General features: G+C 34.7%; 1 protein-coding gene across 7 annotated transcripts in view; it reads left to right on the forward strand.

Moving 5' to 3' along the window:
- The window catches only part of MME (membrane metalloendopeptidase), a 96,846-nt gene that overhangs the window by 48,905 nt on the left and 21,223 nt on the right, over nucleotides 1-26,718 (forward strand). For all 7 annotated transcript variants that reach the window (XM_017522907.2, XM_017522910.2, XM_017522913.2 and 4 more), the window contains 9 exons: nucleotides 2,358-2,492; nucleotides 4,541-4,642; nucleotides 6,742-6,878; nucleotides 6,988-7,081; nucleotides 8,185-8,313; nucleotides 9,110-9,208; nucleotides 11,861-11,941; nucleotides 13,253-13,356; nucleotides 24,327-24,385. In XM_017522907.2, the coding sequence (XP_017378396.1) occupies nucleotides 2,358-2,492; nucleotides 4,541-4,642; nucleotides 6,742-6,878; nucleotides 6,988-7,081; nucleotides 8,185-8,313; nucleotides 9,110-9,208; nucleotides 11,861-11,941; nucleotides 13,253-13,356; nucleotides 24,327-24,385 (940 nt within the window). The remainder of the gene's footprint in view (nucleotides 1-2,357; nucleotides 2,493-4,540; nucleotides 4,643-6,741; nucleotides 6,879-6,987; nucleotides 7,082-8,184; nucleotides 8,314-9,109; nucleotides 9,209-11,860; nucleotides 11,942-13,252; nucleotides 13,357-24,326; nucleotides 24,386-26,718) is intronic.

The following is a 26,718-nucleotide window of genomic DNA, read 5'->3' on the forward strand; positions in this document are numbered from 1 at the left end:
CAATGCTGTTTTGACTACTGTAGCATTATAGTATAGTTTGACATCAGGTAATGTGATACCTCCAGTCCTGTTCTTATTGCTTAGGATTACTTTGGCTACTTGGGTTCTTTTTGGTTTTATATGAATTTTAGAATTTTTTTTCTAACTCTGGGAAAAATGACATTGGTAGTTTGATAAAAAGAGTGCTGAATCTGTAAAAAAAAAAAAAAAAAAGTGTGTTGAATCTGTGTATTACTTTGGGCAGTATAGCTATTTTGATGATATCGATTCTTCCAATCCATGAGCATGAAATATTTTGCTATTTGTTTGCTTCCTCTATGATTTCTTTCAGCACCGTTTTGTAGTCCTCCTTGTAGAAATATTTCATCTCATTAGTCACATATACTCTTAATTATTTTTGTAATGTGTATGTATGCGCCTATTGCAAATGAGATTATGTTCTTGATTTGGCTCTCAGCTTGAACATTATTGGTAAATAGATATGCTACCGATTTTTGTGCATTGATTTTGTATCCTGAAATTTTTCTGAAGTTGTTTATGAGTTCCAGGAGCCCTTTGGCAGAGTCTTTAGGTTTTTCTAGGTATTGAATCATATCATCAATGAAAAGAGATAGTTTGACTCCTTTTTCTATTTGCATGATTTCTATTTCTTTCTTTTGCCCAACTGCTCTGGCTAGGACTTCCAGTATGTGTTGAATAGGAGTGGAGAGAATGAACATCTTTGTCTTGTTTCAGTTCTCAAGGGGAATGCTTCCAGATTTTGCCTATTCAGTATGATGTTGGCTATGGGTTTTTTTAGAGATGATTATTATAATTTTGAGATATGTTTATGCAATACCTAAGTTCTTAAGGGCTTTTATCATGAAAGGAAATTAGATTTTATTGAAGGCATTTCCCACATCTATTGAGATAATCTTGTGGTTTCTGTTTTTAATTCTTGTTGATGTGGTGAAATCAATTAGGTTCTTAATGCAGATTCACAGATGGAAAATTGTTTGTTCTACTGAGTAGGAAATTCATGGATAGAGATCCTAGATAGATAGTCGCAGCATTGTAGAATATCCACGAAAAAACTGTTTACTTAGCATTTAGTGAAAGTCATGGAATACCAGCATATAAACCTCTGGACTTACAAATTGATAATAATTTTGTACATTTCCCTTAAGTTCTTGCTTGATTGCATATTTCTATTTTCCTATTAGTTTTAGATTTGATTAATGGGTCATTGTAAATTCAGATGTACCTTTGCTCTCAAAGTGAATATAATATGGATGTCTCTTTCACTTCTAATTGGTCAGTAAGGATGTAAAATACTCTTAGAACTGTTATAACTCTTATAACTGATGTAAAATACTCTTAGAAAATGTTAAAGCACATTATAGCACACTTTATGGCCATTCTTTGTATTTACCCTGCAAACAAGTCTTTGAAGCATGGAAATCTCACCTATTCCTAATCACAATTGACTGCTTTACTAAAATTTAATGTGAGGTGGAATTGTAATGTATTTTAATTGCCAATAAGTAATAATGGCTAATTAATAGCAATTGGTTCAGACCCAACAAAAGTGGTACTCTGTTTCCTAGAGTTCTTACCATTCTGAACTTGAATAAACCATTTATATATTCTGCAAAATGTTAGTAATACAACTATTCTATAGTTTACTTTTGCAAATTAAAATGTATGTGAGGATAAAATATAAAGAATTTGAGTTTCTAGAAGAAAGCTAATATCTAAATCTATGGTATCTTATAGTGAAATCTTACAGTAACAGGAGCCATTTATGGAATTAACTAAAACCTACAAGTGTGTGTTGGTGGAGCTCCTGACAACACAGCCTCATAGAAAAGAAGCTGCTTGACTCGAGGAGACAGATAAAAAGGAGTCTGATTATATTATATGAGTTTGTGGTCACTTTTCCATGAATAGTTGAGAAAATAATTATATATGAGCACGGAAAATCTGAGAAAAAGAGATATGGTAAAGAAATGCATTATTATTTATGGAAAAAAATTAGTATGTTATTGCTTATCAAGTGTTTTGCTACTCCATTCTAATTACGGCAAAATAACTCGATTGAAAATTGAAAATTAGGAAGCCGCCATAACCAAGTGTTTATACATTACTTAGTACTTTCACAGTGATACTTTATTGCTCTCCTTTAAGCTGTAATTCAAAGATATATTGACTGTCTAAGAATCTGTACAGGTCATTTCTTTAAGTATTTAGAAAAGGATTTTTCTTTTATTAAGGGTTAACTATTACCAAAAATTAATATTGAATTGAAAATAAATTTTAAATACTATGATGAATGTTTAGAAGGTTCTTCAACAGTTTATGCTATTTATTTCTTCTAGGCTTGTACAGCGTATGTGGATTTTATGATTTCTGTGGCCAGGTTGATTCGTCAGGAAGAAAAATTGCCCATCGATGAAAACCAGCTTGCTTTGGAAATGAATAAAGTTATGGAATTGGAAAAAGAAATTGCCAATGTAAAACATATATTTTTTTCTGATACACTGAATAATGTCAACTGCTTTTTTTCCCCCTATCATATTTTAAGAGTAAAAGGTATAGCACTTTAACCAAGTAATAAAAATACATGGCTTGGTAATAGATCATTGAAAAGGAACTTTGAAACTAAAAGGACGTTTGAAACTAAAGAATTTTATAGTAAACTGGTTTCCTGACATTTAAAAGACACACTAAATTGGACAAGTATTAAACTAGGAATACTTAATTGCCTATTATAAGTGGATTCCATCAGAATTCTACTATTTACAGTCCAGCTATTGTTGCATGCCCTTCAGACTAAGGGCAAATGCAAAGCTGTTTTAGTGTTTGTGTGTGTATGTGTGTGTGTATGTCTGTGTGTGTGTGTGTGTGTATCTATATATATACATAGATATATAGATATATAGTTACTTTATTTTAAAGTTTAAGTCACAGAGATTGTCTCTATTTCTTTGCTAAGAAGTATTAACCCCTGAACATAACCATGTGGCACTGTGAAACCACTGAGTTCAAACTGTCAGGCTGCTGAGCTGACAGAGGATAAAACAATAATTTCGTAACAAAGCCCAAGATGTGTATGCCTGAATTTCTTCTGGCTCTAGATGAACACTTGGAGTCTGAGTTGGCACTTTCTTCCCTCATTATTCTTTGATACAGCATTGCAGTCTCAAGCGAGTGAACTCTGAGTCTAAGCAGCATCCAGGTTATTGATTAAATCCACAGTCAGAGTCAGTCTAGGACCCACAGAACTCTCTTTATCATTGCAAACAACAACATGCAACCCAGACTCCTTGTGTGCTTGGCTCTGCCATCTAATCTCATCAGAATCTTGAAGAGTCAATATCTTGAAGGGCAATTTTAGCTTTCCTGGGGCTACCGGAAACCAAAAATCTCCTATCAGAGTCAGGCTGTTTTTGGAGTTGCCACTGGATGAATGGCATTTGGATGAGTTACATGTGGTTCTGTTTTGGAAACAGACTTGCTAGAGAACTGTTTTCTGCTCTGGGTTTTGCCACTTGCACCTTCCCAGACCATGCTTTCCTTTGACCAGCACTGTCTCTGGAGTAGTTGTGTCTTACCTCAGCATTACGTGTCTATATTTACAGTCTTGTATTAGACCCTTGTATTAGATTGGCATGAAGTCTTAGTTATTTTTTAATCATTTATGCATCTCTAACAAAATCCAGCATAATATTTCAAACAGGACATGCTCAATAAATAATCATTTTCAGTAAATAAATAGGTAAGTGACCTATAGGGGAAACTGGAGCTATTGTCACTGAGAAATAATTCCAATTTTAAGCCTTTACCTTTTGTCTCTTCTCACTTAAAATTGGCTTAAACTCGTTTCAGCCACTAGTCGGGCAGTTTTTATTGTAATTTTTTTTTTTAATTCAATGAAAGAAATAAAATTGGATGCTGCTGCATGTAGAGCACTGAGCTGGTCAGGCAAGATGGGAAAACAGTCACGAAGGTCCATTATGTTCCCATTCTCAGATAACTTGCAACCCAATTGTGCTCTGTACTAGGAATTTTCTGTGTTACTTGTCATAAATTCTTGTGGAAACTGTTACACTTTTTTTTCCTGGCTGAATTTTAACTAGGACACTGAATGGTAATGGTGAAGGTGGGAGAGAGAATATTTAAGAAAGAAATTGGAGATGACTATATCAAAGAAAGTTAGAATATGAAACAGCCACAGACACAACTGAACTGGCCATTAGCCAAAGCCCATAAATATTGACTATATGGCTTGGCAGTTGTCAAAATATAAAAAGATTTTTGAAAAATTTTTAACTTGACACCACAGCCAAATCTCAATAATTGTTACTTAATAGATTTACTCCAAAAATCTCTTACATTTCCCCCCTTTTTTTTTTTGAAATGACAAAAGAAATTACAAAAACAAGTACAGACTAGGACTTAAATCATGTTATACCTATTCTATATTTTTATCCCCATATATAGTTCTGTTTTTCTAAAGAATTCTTAATTCTAAAATTCTGATCAAAAATTAAATCCATAGGCTACGGCTAAACCTGAAGATCGCAATGATCCAATGCTGCTTTATAACAAGATGACATTGGCCCAGCTCCAAAGCAACTTTTCACTAGAGATCAATGGGAAGGTAAGTGGTAAGTTTTATGTGCTGTCTTACTGTGCCATGTTCTAAATTATAACATTGAAACACTGTTTCTAAAATTCATCAAGTTTTTATTTATTGAAATAAATGGAACTTCAATAAGAATTTAGAAGACACCAGCCATTTGACTTCATGACAAGCCCTAAAAAAACTATTTGAAATTATTACATGTACGTCAGAGTAAATTTCAATGGTAAAATTTCTTTTCTTTCTCCTCTCCCGTCTCCTCCCCTCTGCTCCCCTCTCCTTTCTTTTTGACAGAGTCTCACTCTGTTACCCAGGCTGGAGTACAGTGACACAATCTCAGCTTACTTCAACTTCTGCCTCACAGGCTCAAGCAATTCTCCTGCCTCCACCTCCCAAGTAGCTGGGGCTACAGACATGCACCACCACAACTGGCTAATATTTGTATTTTTAGTAGAGATGAAGTTTGGCCAGTCAGGTCTCGAACTCCTGTGCTCAAGTGATCTGCCCACCTCAGCCTCCCAGTGTTAGGATTATAGGTGTGAGCCACTGTTCCCAGCTGGTAAAATTCCTTTTAAGGCAGCTATAGAATAATACTAGAAACTCCCATAGAAAAGGGTTTGGAAAATACTAAAACTGAAAATCTTTCTGAGAGGCCATTATATAGTCATTAAACGTGGACAGTTACACAAAAAAAGCACTAGATTTCCTTTTAACTCCTAAAAAGGATAACGTATTCATAAAACTTCCCATGTTCTCATCAAGGCCATCTATAGAGGTGTTCAGAACAATAATTCAGAAATAGAACACAAATAAAAAGAAAATCTATCTCATAGATTCCATTTATAAACAGAAACTGACTTCTTTTTTCTTACCTAGTATCCAATAATCTCTTTTTGTGGCTATGCATTTATTCTTATATATTGCTTGATGCATACAGCCAGGAAATGAAGCAACATCCATGGGAAAATATACAAACTACCACATTCAGCGATGGCATCATCTTTAACACTAATTCTAGTTAACAAGGATTTTTCCAAAGGCGTTAATTATTGGATTAGGCATCTTACACAGAACTTTTTAATATAGTAAGTGTTTCATAAATATGTTTTAATAAATATGTTTTTAAACCATCAAAAGAAATGAGGAAAGGTGTATAGCATGGCACCCCATACTCAATAAATGATGTGTAATTGTGTTTGTTTTTGTGTATATTTGTGTGTGTAAAATACAGCCTAATATAGTGATAGTCTTAAACATTCTCAATTCCCATTTAGAAAGATAAGATTTCATCTTTTGGTAACTCCAAACTTAGCTTCTGAACTATAAAAATGGCATGCCTGTAGACCAAATGTTGATAATTGAAAAGATGCTGTGTTCTTTGACTTCATAAAATCACTGTACCACCGCTATAACAGTATGTTTTCATCTATAGTAGGATTTTCATTGATAGGTGTTACTGTGTTTGAATGAATTGTTTATTAATATCCACTTTTAAAAGATAAATACTTTTGATGAAACCTCACTTTACTAAAAATACAAAAAAAAAAAAAAAATTAGCTGGGCATGGTGGCATACACCTGTAATCCCAGCTACTCAGGAGGCTGAGGCAGAGGAATTGCTTGAATCAAGGAGGTGAAGATTGCAGTGAGCCAAGATCGTACCTCTGCACTGCAGCCTGGGTGACAGAATGAGACTTCATCTCACACACACACACAAAAAAAGATAAACACTTTATACACATTTCCACTTTTTCATAAACTGAAAAAGCTTTATTTTGAAATGTTTCTATTTTTATTTTCTATATTGGTTAGAGCAAGAAGATGACAGTAAGCCTAATGTCTAGTTACATGTTCGCTAAGCTTAGAGGCTTTGTTTTTGCTCTCAAATGGTTGGCTTAATTAAGCTATGTAAATAATCACGTTGCAGAGCTAGGTTTTATTTTAAAACTGATTGAAACAATTGAGGAGGAATCCTAAGTGAATATCAAACTGATCATTGTGATAATTATGTGATGCAACTGACCCCCTTTAATGTCCAACCCTGTAACTGTAACTGAATCTTGGTACCAGGAAGAGAAATCCCTAGTTTCTGAATCTTTCATGCCTGCTTTTTTCCAGCCATTCAGCTGGTCAAATTTCACAAATGAAATCATGTCAACTGTGAATATTAATATTCCAAATGAAGAAGATGTGGTTGTTTATGCTCCAGAATATTTAACCAAACTTAAGCCCATTCTTACCAAATATTCTGCCAGGTAGGTATGTCATAGTGCCCATGTCCTCAAAGTTTGCATTTCATATCACTCTTCAGAAACTTTGCAGCCTCATCTTTTCTGTTGCTGGGTGGTGGTTTTTTTTACACAGAGATCTTCAAAATTTAATGTCCTGGAGATTCATAATGGATCTTGTAAGCAGCCTCAGCCGAACCTACAAGGAGTCCAGAAATGCTTTCCGCAAGGTGAAGAAAAAAATCTCTATTTTCTTAAGACTTAAGCATAAAGTGATACATGGTAATGAAGGCTTGCCATGTACACTGCTAGGATGTGGTGAACTTTGCGAAGGGACAAAATGCCAAAATTGGTTATCTTTCACGTATTTGGGATATGTTGCCAAGAAAGATAAGTCTTCTTGAGCTTTGCCATCTTATGATAGTCTACATGGCACCATGATTGCATTGTCCTGTAAGGAGTTGCATTTGGTTATCTAAGCAGTTCATGAAAGAATACTGTCTTGATTTTTTAAATAAAAATAATTTCAGGGTTATCTATCTCAATTAACTTGATTTTCAGGTGCTCATTGCACCCTGGACTTATACAGAGATGGACTATATTGATGCAGACAGTCTATTCAAAGTACACCTACCTGGAGTTAAATTTAAGACCTTTTCTTAGCCTATACTGTGTTATGTAAACAGTCATCGTTTTGGTACTATGGTGAGGGGAGTAGACAGTAGGGATTGAGGAAGGAGAGACTCTAGCAAACATATTAATTGGTGTCTTGGAAAGAAAATAACTTTGATTTATTGAAATTTCCAGGTTTTATCCTTGAAAAGAAACTGTAGACATATTTTTAAAACTGAAGAATGCAAAAATGGTACTGTGTTAAAGCTCCCTTACTTAGGTTATCCCATTATTCTTAAATTTATACACATACAAGTTTTCTAAGTACTCAGAGTTCAGCTAAAACCTTGAAAAGCAGGAATGTGTTTTCTTGTATACCATATTTCCCCCATTGCATTTATTGAATATGACTTCACGTTTAAGTTTGTGTAGTGGTTACAATGTTGTATTTTTTTTTCTAATGCTTTCTACAACAATATTAACTTGTAATAGCCAAAAGTTCTACTGAGGCATCTACTGAAAATATGCCCGTTTTCAGATCATATATAAGTAAACAGTCCATTTGGATCACATTTCATTACAGGCTAGGGACATGTGCCTTGTAAGGAAAAGTGATGAATATTTTAAGAACTTAGATGAGACATTTTTGAAATGTGCACTGTTAATATGCTCCAGACGTGTGCTTCTGGTCAAACGCCATTTCCTTTTTTCTCTTGTGTAGGCCCTTTATGGTACAACCTCAGAAACAGCAACTTGGAGACGTTGTGCAAACTATGTCAATGGGAATATGGAAAATGCCGTGGGGAGGCTTTATGTGGAAGCAGCATTTGCTGGAGAGAGTAAACACGTGGTAATGTTTTCAGAATAATACACTGTCAGTTTGTTATACATGACACTATCAGTTTGTTCATGCTGATGGGTAATTACAGTTCTCCATCATTTGGCTAAAATTTTATTAATTTAGGCAGAGGACTTCTGAATCATAATATGCCATTGTTTCCCGATAAATCTTCCCTTGCCTTCCTCAAGAGTCTAGTTATGTTTCTGCTCCTAATAGTCTAAAACCAACTCACCATTTTCCAGAAGCAGTATATTCAGAGGGCCCAGCCACATGTTTGGATTATATAGTCATTTACAAACTCTTCTATTATCAAAATTTCCCCCAAATTATTAGCATTTTCTTAATAACATAGAAAGGAACACAGGATTTATTTGGAGTATAAGAAATGTGCCTTATTTTTTGTTGTTATAGAAATGAAGACAATGGAATTTAATAGTATGGAATTTAATGAAAGAATTTATTGAAATGTCAATTTGTCCTTAGCTAAACCACTAATAGAAATGACAGCACTAATATTTTTTGTTAGTTCTTCCAGTATGATAGTGAATCCATTACATTCTGAAAATGATTTTTACATTAATCCATCTATTAAGACCTATTTAATCAAGAGTGTTGATAGCAGCAATGTTTCTTTAAAAATATAATGATCTCTTATATCTGTTAGTTAGGTCACAGTTTATCTATAAATTTACACTTATTAACATATTATTAAGTCATACGAAGACAGCATGTTGCTCTATTTTTAAAAATCTATGTTACAAAGAATGAATTAACGGCCTATATTTGTCTTTTGTTCTGATTTGAGGTTGAGGACCTGATTGCACAGATCCGAGAAGTTTTTATTCAGACTTTAGATGACCTCACTTGGATGGATGCCGAGACAAAAAAGAGAGCTGAAGAAAAGGTAAAGAGCAGGCAGCTAAGTAGAAAAGATTAACTTTAAAAACATTTAGAAAAAAATATAATCAAAGATCGCATAAAATCTTTTAAGCTCCTTCAAGATGCAGTGTTTCCAGGAAGAGTTTTTTTGAATAAAGATGTCTTTCTATGATTTTAATCTTTTATCTCTGCAACCAATACTCTAGCAAGGTGAAAATATTAGGTTTCTGTTCAAGCAAATGTGCATTATTGGTGCATCATAAGATCAATAATTAAGGAGATGTTGAATAAGCTTTTTTATAACTCTTCCTGCCTACCCATAATGTACAGCTATTATTGAGACTTTTACTGTCTTGCTTAAGAATAAGTCTAAGATATCTCAGGAAATCTTAGGCTTAAATTTACCATGATCATTTGTCTTTAGAACATGTCCTGTGAGAACTCTGAACGTGCTTTATGAGCAGCATTCACATGCATCCTTACTAATCTCTGTAGTTAGGATGGCAGAAAAAGCAGACTATTTGGATTGATAGAGGAGACCATAATAAATTTATTTTAATAAGGTAATCAGCCTCTGGTCTAGTTTTATTTTAGAATTAAATCACATGGAAGAACAATCTTTTTTCAGCTCTCAAAGAGCCCTGAGTGGGTTAGGCCTAAAACCTAGGCCCCCAGTATTGCTATCTTTTCAACACTCTGGCCAGCTCTTCAGATACTCAGGTTGGATTTGCTCCTTTCATGTCGCAGCTATGCACGACATGGTTCTGCTTGGTAAAGCCAGTTGGATTTTTCTAGATCAGCATTTCCAGAGTTGTGTCACAAAATACTGGACATGCAAGTTGTTCCACAAGAGGCTCATGGTCAAAAGAGTTTGGTGAACACTTCCTGTAGGATGTCTTCCCTCATCTCACCCTAGGCTAGGTTACATGCTCCTAGGGTGCGATTTTATCATCATACTTTGGAGTTAATGTTTATTTCACTGCTTATCATTGCTGTTTACAATAAGCTATTTATTGGCAGGGGAGGGCAGAAAAATACCGCTTAGCATTATATCCTCAGTCCTTTAAAACATACCTGGCTCTTGGTAGACCACTGAAATATGTCAAATGAATAAATTGACAAATTAATTTCCCATCTTGGACATTTATAATAACCTACATTTCTAACCTTAGAATCTAACCTATTTTTAATTGTAAGAAGTCCTGCAATAAAGAAACTTGCTTAATGTTTTTGCTACAGTGTTTTTACCCAAAGCAATTGACAATAATTTTTTTTGTATGTACTACCTTATACTTACTGTAGAATTTGTGTCCTCTAGGACACTCTCTAGGGAAATGTCTTACAGGAAATAAAGTTTCATTGAGCGGGGGCTGGTTTGTAATGACTGATGGTGTGGAAACTTACAAGAAAATGGGCTTGGCCTTAGTGACTTCAGTGATACATATGAGGCCTGATCTACTGACTGGAGAAACCCTGGGCTCATGTAAAAGATTTGTAATAAAACCACATCCATTTGATGGCAAACCATGCAACTCAGAGATAGAGGCTAAACTCCCCATGAAAAATTTAAATTAATTAAATTATTTAAGAGTGATATGAAGTGGTAGAATCAAAAGTCAGATGTCATTGATAAAATCAAGAGAGAAATAAAATAAAAATAGAAATAGCAAGTAGTAAACAAGTGATAATGAAATAATAAAATAAGTAAAATAAACTTTTAAAATAATTAAAAACAAACATTAGAAATAGTGGTTAATAGGCCAGGTGCAATGACTCACTGGTGTAATCCCAGCATTTTGGGAGGCTGAGGCAGACAGATTGCTTGAGCCCAAGAGTTTGAGACTAGCCTGGGCAACATGGCAAAATGCTGTCTCTATAAAAAATACAAAAATTATCTGGGTGTGGTGGTGCATGCCTGTAGTCCCAGCTGTTTGGGAGGCTGAGATGGGAAGATCACTTGAGCCTGGGAGGCGGAGGTTGCAGTGAGCCCTGATTTCTCTACTGCACTTGAGCCTGGGCAGCAGAGCAACACCTTGTCTCAAAAGAAAAAGAAAAAGAAAAAAGATAGTAGTAAATACGTGATAAATATGAGCTGGAATAACAAGGAAAATTCTGTTTTCCACTTTTCTAATTAATGTCATTTATTGAACTTGAGAAGATAGGCACACGGACTTTAGAGAATAAAGGAGAACATAAAAACTCTAGGAACCAATATTTAGGAATAATATTAGCAGCAAACCTGTAAGCCCATATCTGTTTTCTCAGCCAAATCAGCGAAGTGGAAAGATAATTTTAACCTGCTAGAATGGAAGCTATTTTACTATATTACTCCTTCTGAGAAATTGAAAGAAAAACAAAAAAAGCCTTTGAGAGAAAAAGTTTATAAAAGTACAAAATATGTGGAATAATGAGTTTTGTCAGTTTTCATGTTGGTTTTCTTGAGAAAGCTGCAGCCTATAAGGATAAGGCATTAGAAACTAAATTTCAGACCCATTTTTCATTTATTCTTGAACCTCCCCAAAAAAAACCATTGCTATGATATCTGTTTAAGTATGTCAGACACTCATTTTATGAACAGTATGGATCAAGTTATTCAGTTGCTAGTTATGGGCAGATTACAAGTTTGTATCTGAAAGTTATATAATAATCTTCACATTCAATATTTTAATTTCCATAGGCCTTAGCAATTAAAGAAAGAATCGGCTATCCTGATGACATTATTTCAGATGACAACAAACTGAATAATGAGTACCTGGAGGTAAGTCTCTATAAAGAGCCTGGGCCACTGATACCTGAGACTGGTGGTAGTGTCATTTTTAGCTATGAGGTGCCTGAAATTATGTGAAGTAGCCTAAAACCCCAGGTCTTATTATATAAAACCTTCAACGCTAGTGCCAGAATGATATTTATTTTAGCCTTTTTGTTTTCCTTAGCCAGGATTATATTTGGTTATTGTTCATTTGGTTTCCATATATTCCATTTTAAGAACAGTAAGTAAAATCTGGTGTCCTTTAAAGAGTATCAAGGGATAGACATCAAGGTGATGAACAAGAGGCAGACTCTCAGGTTCCTTATCACGTTTTACACAGGCTTCAAGTTTCCCTCCACCTTCTAAGTTTTCCTGTACTGGATAAACCAGTTCATGCTTACTCTATTTTAAAAGCACACTAAACACAACAAACCCTGATTTTGAGAACGAAAAACTATTTTGTTCTGCCCTGATAATATAACAGTTAAAAGAGCAGAGAGTTGCTTAAAGTCACTACCGTGCTGATTTCAGACTAAACTGAAAGTCCTGTTGCTAACTTTGTGGTCACCACACTACATGATACCCTGGTGACTGCGAGGTGATCCTTTCCCAGCTCCTGGGATGACAGTGATTTCTCATTCATTGATTACTAGTTTAGGTTGGGGATTTGCAAACCATACTGCCTTCTTCTCTTTCCATTTGCAGAAGAAACGACTTTCTCTTTTAAATGAGCTGGTTACAGCTTGTAAGCCCCAGGGGTCCTTATAGCAGGAGTGTAGTGGATAGAAACAATTCAAAGCCAAGCTCCTTTGTTCCAGATCTCAGTTCTACCACTTATTTAAACTTGGGAAAGTGATTAAATTGTTTCTCAGGTTCCTTGACTTTAAAATGGGGATAGGAGCCCTTAGTTCATCTGTACTAAATGAGCATAATGTTAGATTCTATTAGTATAACAGAATTAAATGAGTATAATATATAATTTTAAGTACTTAAAACAGTACTTGGCACATGGTAAGTACTAAATAAGAATGTACTATTATCTGCCTGTGTTATGTGAGGATTAATGTGAGGTTTGTTTGACACTTGGTTTCCTTTGATTATTATAAAATAATAGACTGAATTCATGTTTTGGTTAGAGTACTGACCTGTGATATACTAACAGAACTAGGTTAATTGGAACTACATCCTTTATTGGTAAGTTTTTTAATGCTCTCTGTTAACTTTATTGACTAATTTAAGAAAATATCCCCTATGTTTAAAGTAAAAATTTCGAAGATAATTGGTTTTAATATTTCCCCTGAAATCTTTTATGTAATCTAGCTGAACTACAAAGAAGATGAATACTTCGAGAACATAATTCAAAATTTGAAATTCAGCCAAAGTAAACAACTAAAGAAGCTCCGAGAAAAGGTGGACAAAGACGAGTGCGTATATTCTTGTTTCTAATGTGCTCATTTAGAAGCATTCGTTCCCTCTCTTTTTTGTTAGATTAAGTGAAAGAGCCTCAGTTAGAAAAATATTAAAAAGTACAACATCCTCTTTTTATTAAGAACTTCTAAAAGCATCTAATTATGGTATACTAAAGATATAGATCAAGAATTTAACCAAATTAAAATATCTTTTTCATTAAAGTATCCTAAAATTTACCTCATTTCTTTAGTTTCTTCTTACATTATTGTCTATCAGCTCAATTTATTTGTAAACAACATTCTCAAAAACACCTTAGCTTAAGTAAGCCAATCCATGGCTCCTTTAAGCCTCCTCTTAGGCCTTACTCTGTATCCAGAATTTTCTTCTGCTGACAGCCCCACCTTTTTTCTATCAGTCAATTCCACAACTCCATCCCCTTCAGAGATAGTTAATGTAAGACTTTTCTAAACCCAGTGGTAGTTAAATAGGAGATACTAAGAACTATTCTTATTCATAGTCTTCATATACTCTTAATCTCTGCTTATTAGTGACATCAGTACTTCATAAATATTAGTTTAGAGTTTATTTTTTCTATTGAATAGATATATCTAACATATTTATCAGCATATGTGTTTATGCACTTAAATTTCTAGAACCACTTATATTGACTTTTTCTTCTTAGGCTCTTAGCCCCTAGAGAACAGGGGCTATTCCTTTTGACCATAAAGCCTCAGCATCTAGCACACTGAAAAATATCAGTTAAAACTAAATTAATGAGTGAGTGAGCAAGTGAAAAATAAATATACTAACTTAATTTGTGTGGTAACTAACACAATAACATGCCAGAGAGGTGCTTGGTTCATTCATGCATTCATTTATTCATTCATGTGTTTATTTATTTAATATTTTGAAACACGAAGTCCAGGTGTCATTGGGTACTGGGAGAATCAAAGGTGAACTATGATTACATGACAAGAGCAGAAGGTAGACAGGACATGATGTAATAAACTGCACCACCAGGAGGGAAATGTCATGCCAAGAAAAGTACAAAGTGCTGTGGGCTCATTTGATGATAAGATTGTTCTGTTCTCAGTAAACCAAGTACAGGTTGGACAAAACTGCTAATGGAAATGCCAGTACATTTCAATCCTTACTCAACATGTTGAACTCTTGCAACACTGAGGTGTCCTGAAAGAGAGAGCAACTCTTTTGCTGACTTCTAAGTTTATGTTGGAACAAATAGTGTGTTGTCTGATGCTAAAAATGGGATTGCAAATATTATACGATGTTTAGTGTCCCATCTGGGAAAGAAGGTGTGTGGATACACATGCTTGGCATTATAATCAAGTTACCATAACCTATCACTCAGAACACACAAAAAGTTATGCAAAATAATTATCTGCGTGAATTTATAATCTGAGAAATTTCTTAGAAGTCTGTATATTTGTATTTCCTTAAAAATACACATACTAAGATTTAATAATTGTTAGCACTATAAAATATCTACAAATACTGTCAAATAGTATTTCTGAAATGGCCAAATTAATAAGTACCCATAGGACATCAGGAAATTTCTTCATAATTCTAAAAATAGTTGCTGAATTACTGCTTGATGTTTTCTTTTGAAGTTAAGTAGTACCAGTTTCATAATCATTTTTTCATATAATTTACACTGTTCATTCCCTTCTATCATATGGGCTGATTTTCTCTGCATTCTTCTCTTTTTAAGATAGATAATCAGAAGCCAAAAGTGTATACAATATTTTAATGAACATTTGGTCAATAGCATGCATACTTCAGTAGTACTTTTTGGGTCCTCCCCTTGGGCTTCTGATGATCACAAATGCAATATGAATTCTAAGGTCTTCTTTGCTATACAGAGCCAGTTTTCCTTCCTTTCCTATATTCTGCCTGTTTACCAGATACAAAGCTTCAAAACTCTAGCTGCATATTATAATCACCTGGGGAACATTTAAAAAAATACTGATTCCCCAACTCAAGCACCCTAGATTGTGATGTAATTGCTCTGTAGCTGGAACCCAGTTACTGGTATTCTTTTTAAGTACCACCCACCAAGTGAGAAACCCTGAGTTAGTGTTAGTTCCTTTTTGTATGACATCATTCCTATTCATATTCAATTTTATGGAATTTTCACAAGATGATGCCTTTCACTTGGCAGTTTAGGTTTAAAATTTATTTTTATCTTCCAAAATAATCAGAAACCCTCTGATAGTAGTTGCATCAAATCATTAAGACTGAGCCTTCTAGGATACAACATGATCAAAGCTCCTCTTATTTTATTAAGGTTTCTTGCAGGAAAAATTACTGATTTATTTTGAACCTGCTTAAATAGCAATAAAGTCATTACTCCTTTTTCTTTTCTTTTTTATGTGGCACCAAGTTCAAGTCCTTGCTATGTATGTTTAGAGAGATAATTCCTATTGCTTCTACTTGTTCACATAGCCTGTAGTTACAGCTCAGAGAATTACATTTTCAGATGCTCAAGATCCTCACTCCCAACGTCTCGAAAGAGAAATATGTGTGCATACCCAAAATTGAGGGTACAGAGTTTAGACTTTTGTAGGGTTATATTGTAGGGTACTTTAGAGAAATGATGATGCATTAAATTTTCAAGGCAGCAACTAATATAAGTTCAATTTGCCAAACAGTAAACCTCTAGACACTTTTTTCCCCAGTTCACATGCCCTCACTGGGCAAACTCATATACTTCTTAATATCTTCTATCATCATCATGTTAGCTGAATATTTGTATTTGACTCAGATCCATTTGCTGAGGTTCAAATCCAAATGTCTAGATGCTTATGAAACATCTCCATGTAGATGTCTTACTGAATCTACAAACACAGCATTTGTCATTTAGGCAAAAATTAATATCTGCCAATTTTCTAACAACCTCCATTTTACTGCTACCAAGAGAGAAACCAGGGACTCATTTTAATCATCCTAGACTGATATCTTTCTGTTATTCCTGACATATACAGTGATAGTTAATTCAAATCTCCATTTTAAAAAGTCTGCATCCATCAGCTGTTAATTAAATATGATGTAGGAATGGGGAGAGGGGATCTCCAGCTCACCATTCCCATGGTCACTTCTGTAATTCAGACATTTCTCATTGTTCATCGACTCATCTAAGCTATTATCCTAATTTTTATTACCAATCATCTATATACCTTCAGTTTATCCTCCACATTGCTACCTTAGATATATTTTTTTGAAGTCACACATTGGCATGTTATTTCCTCATGAAAACACTTCAGTGTGTCCCTGTTGCCTGTCTTATGTGTGTGACATCATAAAAGAGAACCAAGGCTCTTCATACCCCACACTAGCTCTCCATAGCTCCTTCACATTCATCCTACATCTCACCATTTCCCGAAGTTCCAGCCATATGAATTATTTCCATATCTTGTCTCTGTCTTTCCCGCGTCTTGCTCTCTTTCCCTGGACCATGCTTTATGCCCTGGTTCACCTAACAGAAACCTACACATGGTTCGATTAAATGTTAAGTATCACCTCCTTCCTCATAGCACCCCACTGCATATTTCTCTTCGCCTTGGGCTGCACTACACTTTGCACTTTTTGGTCAAAGTTCCAGTACATTTTACTACATTTAGTTGGAGTAGCCCCTGTTGAAAGCAGAAACCAGATATTTGTGTCACCTGAGCTTAAACACTGGTGAATATAATGTAGCTCTTCATAAATGTTTATGAGGAGAATAAATGATAAAATTGCCAATTTGTGATAATGATGATAAAACTAACTCAGCTGCTAAAATAAGAATGGTCACATCTAAACATTTCACCATCATGGCTGGTGAAGATGCACATCATCTTTAACAAATTCAAGGAAAAAGTCAGGAAGTTGCACGCGAGACACCCAAGTTAATCATTTGGCTAAAAGGGCCTCCCTCTGCTCTTATGAGTGGCTGGCAGCTGCAAAGGACAGGGGTTTAAATTTCAAAAGATATTAGTTCGTGTGGTTTCTGATGCTTGATATGTGTTTCCAAAACCATCTCAAACATTATGTCTTTTAAGGATTTGGCGCCAGTTTGTAAAGGATTTTAAACATATCATTATAACATAGAAGTAGTGCTGGGTCAGGAATATAATATCCATTGGTTACTTAGTAATATTTCTAAAATATTTACTTTTAGTAACATGAATCTTCATTTAAAGTTCATAGAGCAAATATAAATCTCTAAAGAAAAAGAAGTACAGGAACGAAAAAAAACAAAGTGTTTTTAGACGATGTTATTTTGTTAGTTTCTCAGGACAGAACTTTCTGTGATGTAATTGTTGCTAGTGTTTGTGAATCATAACTGTTGAGCCCTGGAGTTAACTTTTTATAAAATACAAAAAGGAATTTCATTGCTGCATCTCTCTGGCTGTTCTGCATCAAAATGAAAGCACACTAACATTGACAGGAGCCAGGTCAATAAACATTTATTGAGCAACTGCTCTGTGTAGAGCACAGTGCTAAACACAATAGAAGATAAAGAGGTGAGTAAGATGTTGCCCTTTACTCGAGGCTATGATCTTAAGGAGCAGGTGATTAAAAATCAAATCTGATGAAAGGCAGGGTTTGGTTGGTGCTATTACCAGGAAACAAAGTGCTAGAACAACACTTTTTTCAAACCACAATTAAAACTTTACTTATTAATAAAATATCCTCTGGAATCAATATGTCAGCATTTAAATTAATATTGAGGCGAACAGAGGATTCACTAAAGACAAAACAAAAATGAGCTCATATCTGTCTTCCCCTTGGTTGCTTCAAACATGATATTTTTTTTCTAATCTTGTCCAGTTGGATGGTGGCACATCCCTGAAATAAGTGGAACCCCTAAGGCTGGCAGCTCAACATCTGTGATTCCGTGGTGCATATAGAAATTTCCTGAAAGGCCAGTACTCGCAAAAATGGCAGAGCAGTTGGCACCCTGGGAAGTGGCACTAGTTTTGCCACTGAGATGAGTGCCCAATACTCTTTTAGTGTCCCAGTTCTGCCATTCACAACCTGTGGCCTTTTAAAAGCCCTGCGGTTTCCTTATTTATACAACGAGTAGGCTGTGCTAGACTGTAGAGTATGTTTAAGGTTCTTTCTGGCATTAAAGTTCTGTGGACCTTACTGTGAAGCTTTGATAGAAGCCGAGAAGTTTTCCTCTTTGGCTTCTCCATATCAAATGACCCAAGAGAAAAAAAAACAACACCTTCTTGAGTGACAAAGAAGTACCTCGCTTCTTTCTAAAATATCCTTTCTGATTTTTCCACTTCACTGATGTTTCTAGAACGAATCTCCTTTCTAGTTAAGTTCTTTGTAGTTCAACTTGGGTATCAAAGGAAAAATAATTATGCAGAACTATATGGGTGAATATGATGGCCCAGCAGTGGAAAGTTGAGTCTATGCAGGGTGCACAGGCAGAGATCGGACACTTGAGACAAATGAATCTCCATAAATGTAGATGGAGATGATTTGTAAAAAAGATTATTTGACTCAGCAAGTATTAACCAGAAAGAAGGGATAGACTGAACGTGAACAAATCACTTTAATTTCCCAAGGCAGTATCTGCCATGGCATCTTCGTGTTCTGCACATGTTGTAACAGATGAAAATTTTAGATTTTTGCCATTTATGCTTCCATTAAGCCAACAAAGTCTGCAGATTTTCCATGTGTTTGGGGGTTGTAAGCAAAATATGTTTTATTGGCAAAAAGATTTCTGATTTTTAGTTAGCATTTGATGAGGGATTCTGTTTATTTTAGTTTAGCTTTGTTTTCCAGAGGGGGAAGGGGAATTAGAAAAGGAAGCTGAATAATTTAAAGGTTGAAGTTTCAGGTAGTTCTTTTTAAAAACAAAACAAAACAAACAGTATATCTTCAAACAACACAATTAAAAGGTCCTAAACTTCCATTTAAACTGAACGAACTTTCCAAAAGAATTCTGATACGTTTATTTCAGTATAATCTCTTGAAAGGACAACATTCAGTGGTGCACAGCTTCTGCTACAATGTGCATTGCAACGGTGCCCTCTGCCTTCTTAGAGTCGCCGCATAAAATGGGTCAGCCCTCCGGGAGCTTGGAGGACCAAATGATATACCAAAGCCCAAAGAGCTGAGTGCCCACTGTGCTCCCACCACTGGGTCTTAGCCCTAGGGATTCAATTAAGAACAAAACATGGAATATTCCTGCCTTCATGGAGTTACCTTCTCATGAGCTAGGTAGACAATAGTCTTATGTCAAGTTACATAAGTACTGAGTGTTATATAGTATGGAATCGGTCAGTTCCTGGAAGTTCTCAGAATTACTTTAAATCAGGAGAAAGGTCACCAAAGAAAATTCTGACAGAAACAATCCATCTACTCATGTGTCTCTGAAATTGGGAATTTCTCTGAATTTAGCATACCAAGAGTGTGTGCACACATATGTGCATGTACACATATAAGGCTAGCGAAGACTAAAAATGTTATGCCTTATTGCCAAGCAGAACTATACGCAAACAAATGGTAACATCTAAGAAAGAAGTGGTAATTTTCCATTACCTTTTGTTGAAAGAGAAGTGGCTTCTCCCTGGTTAGTGTCAGAATGAGAGTCTTAGCCTCAGACAGATTCAGGCAAGTCACTGGGAGTATTTCAGTTGTGTTAACAACCATTACACAACAAGAGAAGTTCTTTGATCCTACTGTGCTTTTGCCTTTGTGTAAAAAGTTACACTTACAGATCACTGGGAAGGGCCTGTACTGTGGAGTCAGGGAATGAGGGTAGTAGACCTGAGTCAGAATTCCTGCTTTGCCTCCTAACCTCTGAACCTAGATATTTTCTTTATAATCTGGTGATAATCACTTCACTTTTGTCTTGCATGGTTGTGTTGTATGTTGTGTCACACACCTGGCACATAACTTAGGTGCTTGTTAAATAGTAACCCAGTGTGACATAGTAGCAAGAAATGATCATCTTCATTTTTGAAGAGGATGGCAAGAAAATGGCATTAATCCCTGTAATGAAATTTTGTGTATGATGCAGATCCACAGCTTAGGAGTAGATTTGATTGGAAGGTGAGCAGGTGCCTGTTTTTCTTAGTTTAAATATTATTTTCCCAATTATATAACTTAGTTTGTATATATATTAGGAAAGAGTTTAATAACCATATTGTGCCTCAATTTCTGTACCTGCAAACATATTATATGGATGGTTTCAAAGATGAATGAAAGTATATGGAAAACTTTGAAGTCTTGATGAGAGAATACTGATAAATGTAAAGGATTGCAGTGACGTTGTGATTCTAAGATAAGAATTCTTTCCACCCAGGGGACTAGAGGAAGACAGAGAAAAACTATCATATTGCACTGCTGATTTCAAATGAGTTGCTTTGAGACTACTAAATGCTGAGAAATTGAACACTTGCAGTAAAGGCGCATTAACAATTTTGTTGTTTTAAATTTTTAAGTTACACAAGAGTAGGTGAAAAAAAATTTATTCTAGGTGCTTTTGCAATCTAATGCGTTTATTATATCCAAAAGGCTATAGGATCAGTCTGTTGTCTTCTGCTTTTCTTCCCAGCTATAAAAATGATTTCTGCACACTACTATGTGTGTGTGAAATTCATCAGCACTAAGCTTCTTCGGGGTAATAAGAGTTAGAAAAGGAACACCTGGCTCCTCTGTCAAGTATATTTCAGTTCTATTCCCCACCCACATTGTTAGCTCAGCTTTGAGGAGCCATGCTGCTTCTAGTGGCCCCTCTTTGCTTTACTGCCGAATGCTCCCAAACAAGAATAAGCTTACCTGACAAAATTACATCTCAGAATTAAAAATACAGTTTCTTTCTTCCTGCTTCCCAACTCTTCACTTCATACCACATATACCCCACGTTCAGATACATACAGACCACTGGAGAAAGGTTGAGAAATGGAAGAACACAGTGCTTCATCTCTCAAGTCTGATAGTGCTCTGTGGAGGCTGTTAGCGTTTGGCCTCTACACTTCAAAGATATCTTCAGGTAGCCTACACTATCTATTATTTTAGGGCAAGAATCACCTCCATTTCACTTTCTCTTCTGTGTGAATTTTATCCTCTCTCTGTTGCCAGTCAGGGTCAAATTTGGACCGCATTCAAATCAAAAGAACTTACAGTTTTTGTTACATCACTGTTTAGTTGGCCCTGTTAGTTTAGCTTTTACATCAACATTGTGAGATATTTCATGGTTGACCACATATATTAGACATTCAGTCTATAGCTGTTATCATCACCCTATTTAAGATGTGATGGTCTAATCACGATAATTCTAGTTCTGATCATTAGCAGGGACGAAATGTCCTGTGCTTTTGGTAATTCCCCAGAGTGGTTTGAGGACACATCAAGAAAGATCTCAAAGAAGAAAAGGCAAATACCTATACATTCGTGCTGTGTAAGCCCAACTGCCATAATTCTAATTTTATTTGAATGTTTGATGGTCATAAATAGCTATCTATTTTCTTGAAGGTATAATTCACAGTGGACATTTTAATATGCAAAACTCTCCCTGCTGGAAAGTTAAAAACATAAATCAAAATGCAGTCTTAAAGCCCTCTAAGTAATGTAACAGAAGAGCAGAAAAACACTAAAAAAAAAAAAAGGTATGACATTTGTTTTTACAAAAGCAATAGACACAAGATGGATAATATATAAACCTCATTCATTTGTGTCCTATTTTTCTGATCTACTGTTACCTGAAACATTAGTTTCATATATCTAGTTCCTCCCCTCTGTAATAACAATTTAAACAATTTGGATTGGCATCTTTTCTGTTTCAATATTCAGATTTTTGACTAGTCCAGACTCAATCTGCAACTATTATTTGTAAGGACCTGTAAAAGCCCATGTAGAATTTACTGTCACTAAACCAGAAGTTCACAACTGAGAAACTGAACCCTAAAACCACTGGGATCTAGGTATCTTTTAAATTAACTTTTACAGCAATTAAAAACTATAAGCTATTTACATGTAAAATTTGCTGCCATGTTTGCTATGAAAATGTCGAGGACACATCAGAATTACCTTTTTCAAATTATGCGAGGAACAATGTTTCCCCCTAGGAGTACTAAGAGCATATTTTCCATTTTGACCTTCTTGCCAGGCAGCTTCATATCATATCTGAACCTGAATTATAGTAACTGGTTGAATATATATAAACATAGTCATAATATATTTTCTAATCATGATTTTTGTTTATATAAATATTTTCTTTTATAATATTTCTTAGTCACATAAATGAAATCTACTTGTTCTACATAGTTTCTGATCTCTCAGTTCTAGTCTAATATCCCTGGGTTTACATGTTTTTCTTGTGAGTTACCACAAATTATGTGGGAAGCAAATAGAGTTTAATTAAAATAAATAAAATTATATTGTTGTAATCATCAACCTGCAAGAAATATTAAAATACTGCTGATTACTCAGCTGTGAGGAAATTAAGGAGGACTGATATATCAGTCCCCCCATCCTGTTTAAAAATGCTTTCTCAATTTAAAACAACAGCAGTCACAAACTAAGGAAGAAACACATTGATCAATCATTCCTCCCCATCTCCAAGCTTATTTTCTTCCCTAAGAAAACTTGACAGAAATGTTAACTAGATTGTTTTTTAAAAGTCCCACATCCTTTATATAAAATGTCTTATTGAGTTGTTGGAGAGAAAACCCATTCTTAGAATTTATCAGTCAGTTGCTATTTATTGCCCTCTGCTAGTTATTTTTAAGAGATCAAAATAAAATTTACCTCTAACATCCCACAATAGTTAATGACATTGTAACTAAAGTCCTGATTTGGGCAGCTGACTTTGTACAGCTCATCTGCAAAGCAGGGTCTAGAAACAGTTCTGATATAACCTCATTGTACTAATTACTGTACATTTTTTCTGTGAGTAGGATAATAATAGTCTTACTAACTGTTGCCATGAAAGTAGAACAACTGCAGTGAAGCCATTGGTGGATGATATATGATTATCTTAAGTGCATGCATGAGAACTGACATTTAAAAGGTTATTTGACGTCAAGCAGTGTCCATTTTTCCAGTGAGTAAATAATGATATATGTAATAGTCTTATAAGATGAGAACTTTAATTCTGTTGCACAAAATTTTTTAACACATGATTATTAATATGCAGTCTTCATAACATCTGAGCAGAAAGCCATGGGAACTTTGATTCCTAGCCTCATCCCTCAAATTATCATGCAGGAGCCATTTTTTTCCATTTTCTCATTCATCCCATAGTTATTTATGCATTTTTTCCCATCTCCTCAACTGAACTGTCGTTTCCTGAAGTTAGGAACTCTAGATTCTATACAGAGCCTAAGACATGGTATAGACAGACAGACAGACAACTCTACTTAAAAATGACCTGGGTTGTGTTTTAAAGGCATACAAAAAGATTTCTTTGCTCAATTAGCTGGAATGTTGTGTTTTTTGAAAATACTTTTAAGTGGCAATAATCAGAGACATATTACTCTGAGACAACTACTTGAGATATCTTAGTTCCCAAAAAGGTTCTCTGTAAACTGGGAATTAATTATTTTTAATATACTTGAATCTGAAGTTTTAATGATCCACACTTCAGTATTCTGTCAACTGCTCCACAATCGTTGTCATAGTTACCTAGTATCAGGAACATAAAGCTAAATAAATTTTAATGCAATCTTAACCCATTGCAATTTCTGAAGTGATACATTTTAATAGGTTTTACAACATCAGATGCCTCCATAAAAATTCATGCAAATAAAAGATTACGGACTTGAATACATGCTGATGTTTTTCAAGAAATAGAAATACTTTCAAAAGAGCTCTCACCAATTTTTATTTGTTGATCATATTTCAAACAGATAGGTAAGATTAATCTCGGAATAGTAATAAAGCTTTAATTGTATGAGTGGATTGAATCAGATAATGCAGTATCATTTGTAATGAGTTCAATGAGTTCTTATGCTTTCTGCAGGTGGATAAGCGGAGCAGCTGTAGTCAATGCATTTTACTCTTCAGGAAGAAATCAGATAGGTAAGATGTATTCTTAAATAATTATTTAATATTTCTCTATTGTTCCCAACCTGCAGCACATTGTATGACCAATTATAATACCTCTAAACAAGCACTGCTGAGGCTTAGTTATTGATCTATTGAATACATCTCTTGAAAATAAATGAATCCATTAACTTTTTTCACTATAATAGGAAAATTCAAATTAGTACAAATCACATTAAGTAGTTTTGTTTCTTTTTCAATATTTCTACTTATATCTAAAATAATTTATTGTGTTTCTGAATAGTTTTATTTTTAAGTATTTTTAAGTCCCTTAAATATAGCTATATAAAGTTATATTTACTTTAAGACTCATTAAGCATTAGCTTCTTAAAGTGGTTTAAGGTTTCAGGAGCCAACTCTTCACAGATCCAATTTTGGCAATTCTGTATGCTGGCTCTGTGAGAGATGGTCCTATTCTATGTCATCTTCCTTCAGGAAGGCTCCAACGGGTTTAGAAAGTTGGAAGCTCAATTAGATTAGATTGAGCTATTTGAAATTGTATTTACCTAACCACATTGAATAAAAAAGAAAAAAATTCATATGTTCACTAATAGTATTATTAAATATATATGCATAAATTAATACATGAATAAATTATCATATATGATGAATAACTGAATGACATAATATGACAAAAATAGTTTTCTCTCTTCCTTGGAAGGCCTGGACATCTTTGAACTTCATATCACTTATCACATACATTGGCCATTTTTTTTTCCAAGGGGATTTTAGCATTAGAAAGTACTCAGCTAATTCAGTACTGCCAGAAATAATCTAAACAAATAGTAGAGCAGACTTCTACTAGTGCACTCAGTTCTTCGGGTGCACTAGAATTAAGAGAGATAATAACCTCAGCATTATTCTAAACCATTCTTCTTATATCTCAGAGTCTGTTGTAAGCCTCATTTTTATTTAATTCTATTACCAATTAGATTAGAAATTATAAAAAAAAATCTTACAAGATATTTATCATTGGTTAAAAAAAACTAACCCTTAAATAAATTATATATTTTTATGTTAAAGTTTGATTATACCTCTCCCTATTGCTTTCAAGTCAAGAGTTAGATTAAGAAGTTATCTACATTTTTCTCTAGTATTTTTATTATTTCTATTTTTGGAGTAAAACCTTAATCCATTTGGAATTTACTTTGGTATATGACCTGAAAATGAATTATATAAAGTACCCAGGAAAGGTTGTTTTATATAACATATAAATAATAAGTAAGATATGTTTACTCAGGTTAAAATTACTTAGCTCAAAGTCTAAGCTAATGTTTTCTGCTAGGGAAATGATTGCTAAAAGCCAGACCAGAACCTGCTTAATGATCAACTCTTCAGAACCTGTGCAGTCAGTCCTTTATAATATAGTCTTTGAAACCATTCAGGTCTTGTTTTAAAATGCCTTTATCTCTAGAGGGTCTTCACTTTGAAGCCCTCTTTTTAATATTCGGTAGTTCTGTCAGTGTAAGATCTAGTTCATTTGATACTGAGACAAATGGAATAATTAACTTTCAATGGAATTTCAAGTCAAAGTGCGGCAACTTAGACCCCTTAGCCCTGCATTAGGGCAGACTAAGGGATGCAGCTTCATTTCAGTCCAGCCCAGGGAGGACCCTGGATCCTATCAGACCTGGTGCTGATGCATCCTCAGTAGGACCACTCTGGCATGTTCAGTCCTTCAGCCCTTCTTTAGAGCAGGCTTAGGCATTTATGCCAAGACAGGACCTTGTTTGATTCTGAATTACCCCAAGTCCCTGGAGGTGGCTCAAAATGGGCCCAATTCAGAGATTCCCCAATCAGAGAAGAGATGAAAATATTTTCATTTTGAGTTTAATGTCCTGAAACCAAAGAAGCACACAGAAAAAGGAAAAAGAAGGTAAAAGTGGCCCAACATTTCACAAAATAAACATAATCCTCTGGCAAATCAAGAATTAGCTATAATAATAATTCTGACTATTTAAAAAAGATGTTTTCAAAGATCCTTAAAGATCCAATGGAAATATAAAATAAGAAAAATTGTTAACTTCTTTTTATATGATTGTCGGCTTCTTGAACAGTAAAGAGGGGAAATCCTGGAAATGTATACTTTTTCTCTTTGAAAATTTAAATCTTCAAAGTGAGGATTGTCTTAACTAAAAATAGTTGAAGAGTCAAATCTCCATCTTTTTTCTTGATAGAAATGTGTATGTGGGTTGGGCGCGGTGGCTCATTCTGTAATCCCAGCATTTTGGGAGACTAAGGTGGGTGGATCAACTGAAGTCAGGAGTTCAAGACCAGCCTGACCCAACATGGTGAAACCCCATCTCTAC

The sequence above is a fragment of the Cebus imitator genome, unplaced genomic scaffold (assembly GCF_001604975.1).
Source record: "Cebus imitator isolate Cc_AM_T3 unplaced genomic scaffold, Cebus_imitator-1.0 Scaffold25, whole genome shotgun sequence".
NCBI classification, from domain to species: Eukaryota; Metazoa; Chordata; class Mammalia; order Primates; family Cebidae; genus Cebus; species Cebus imitator.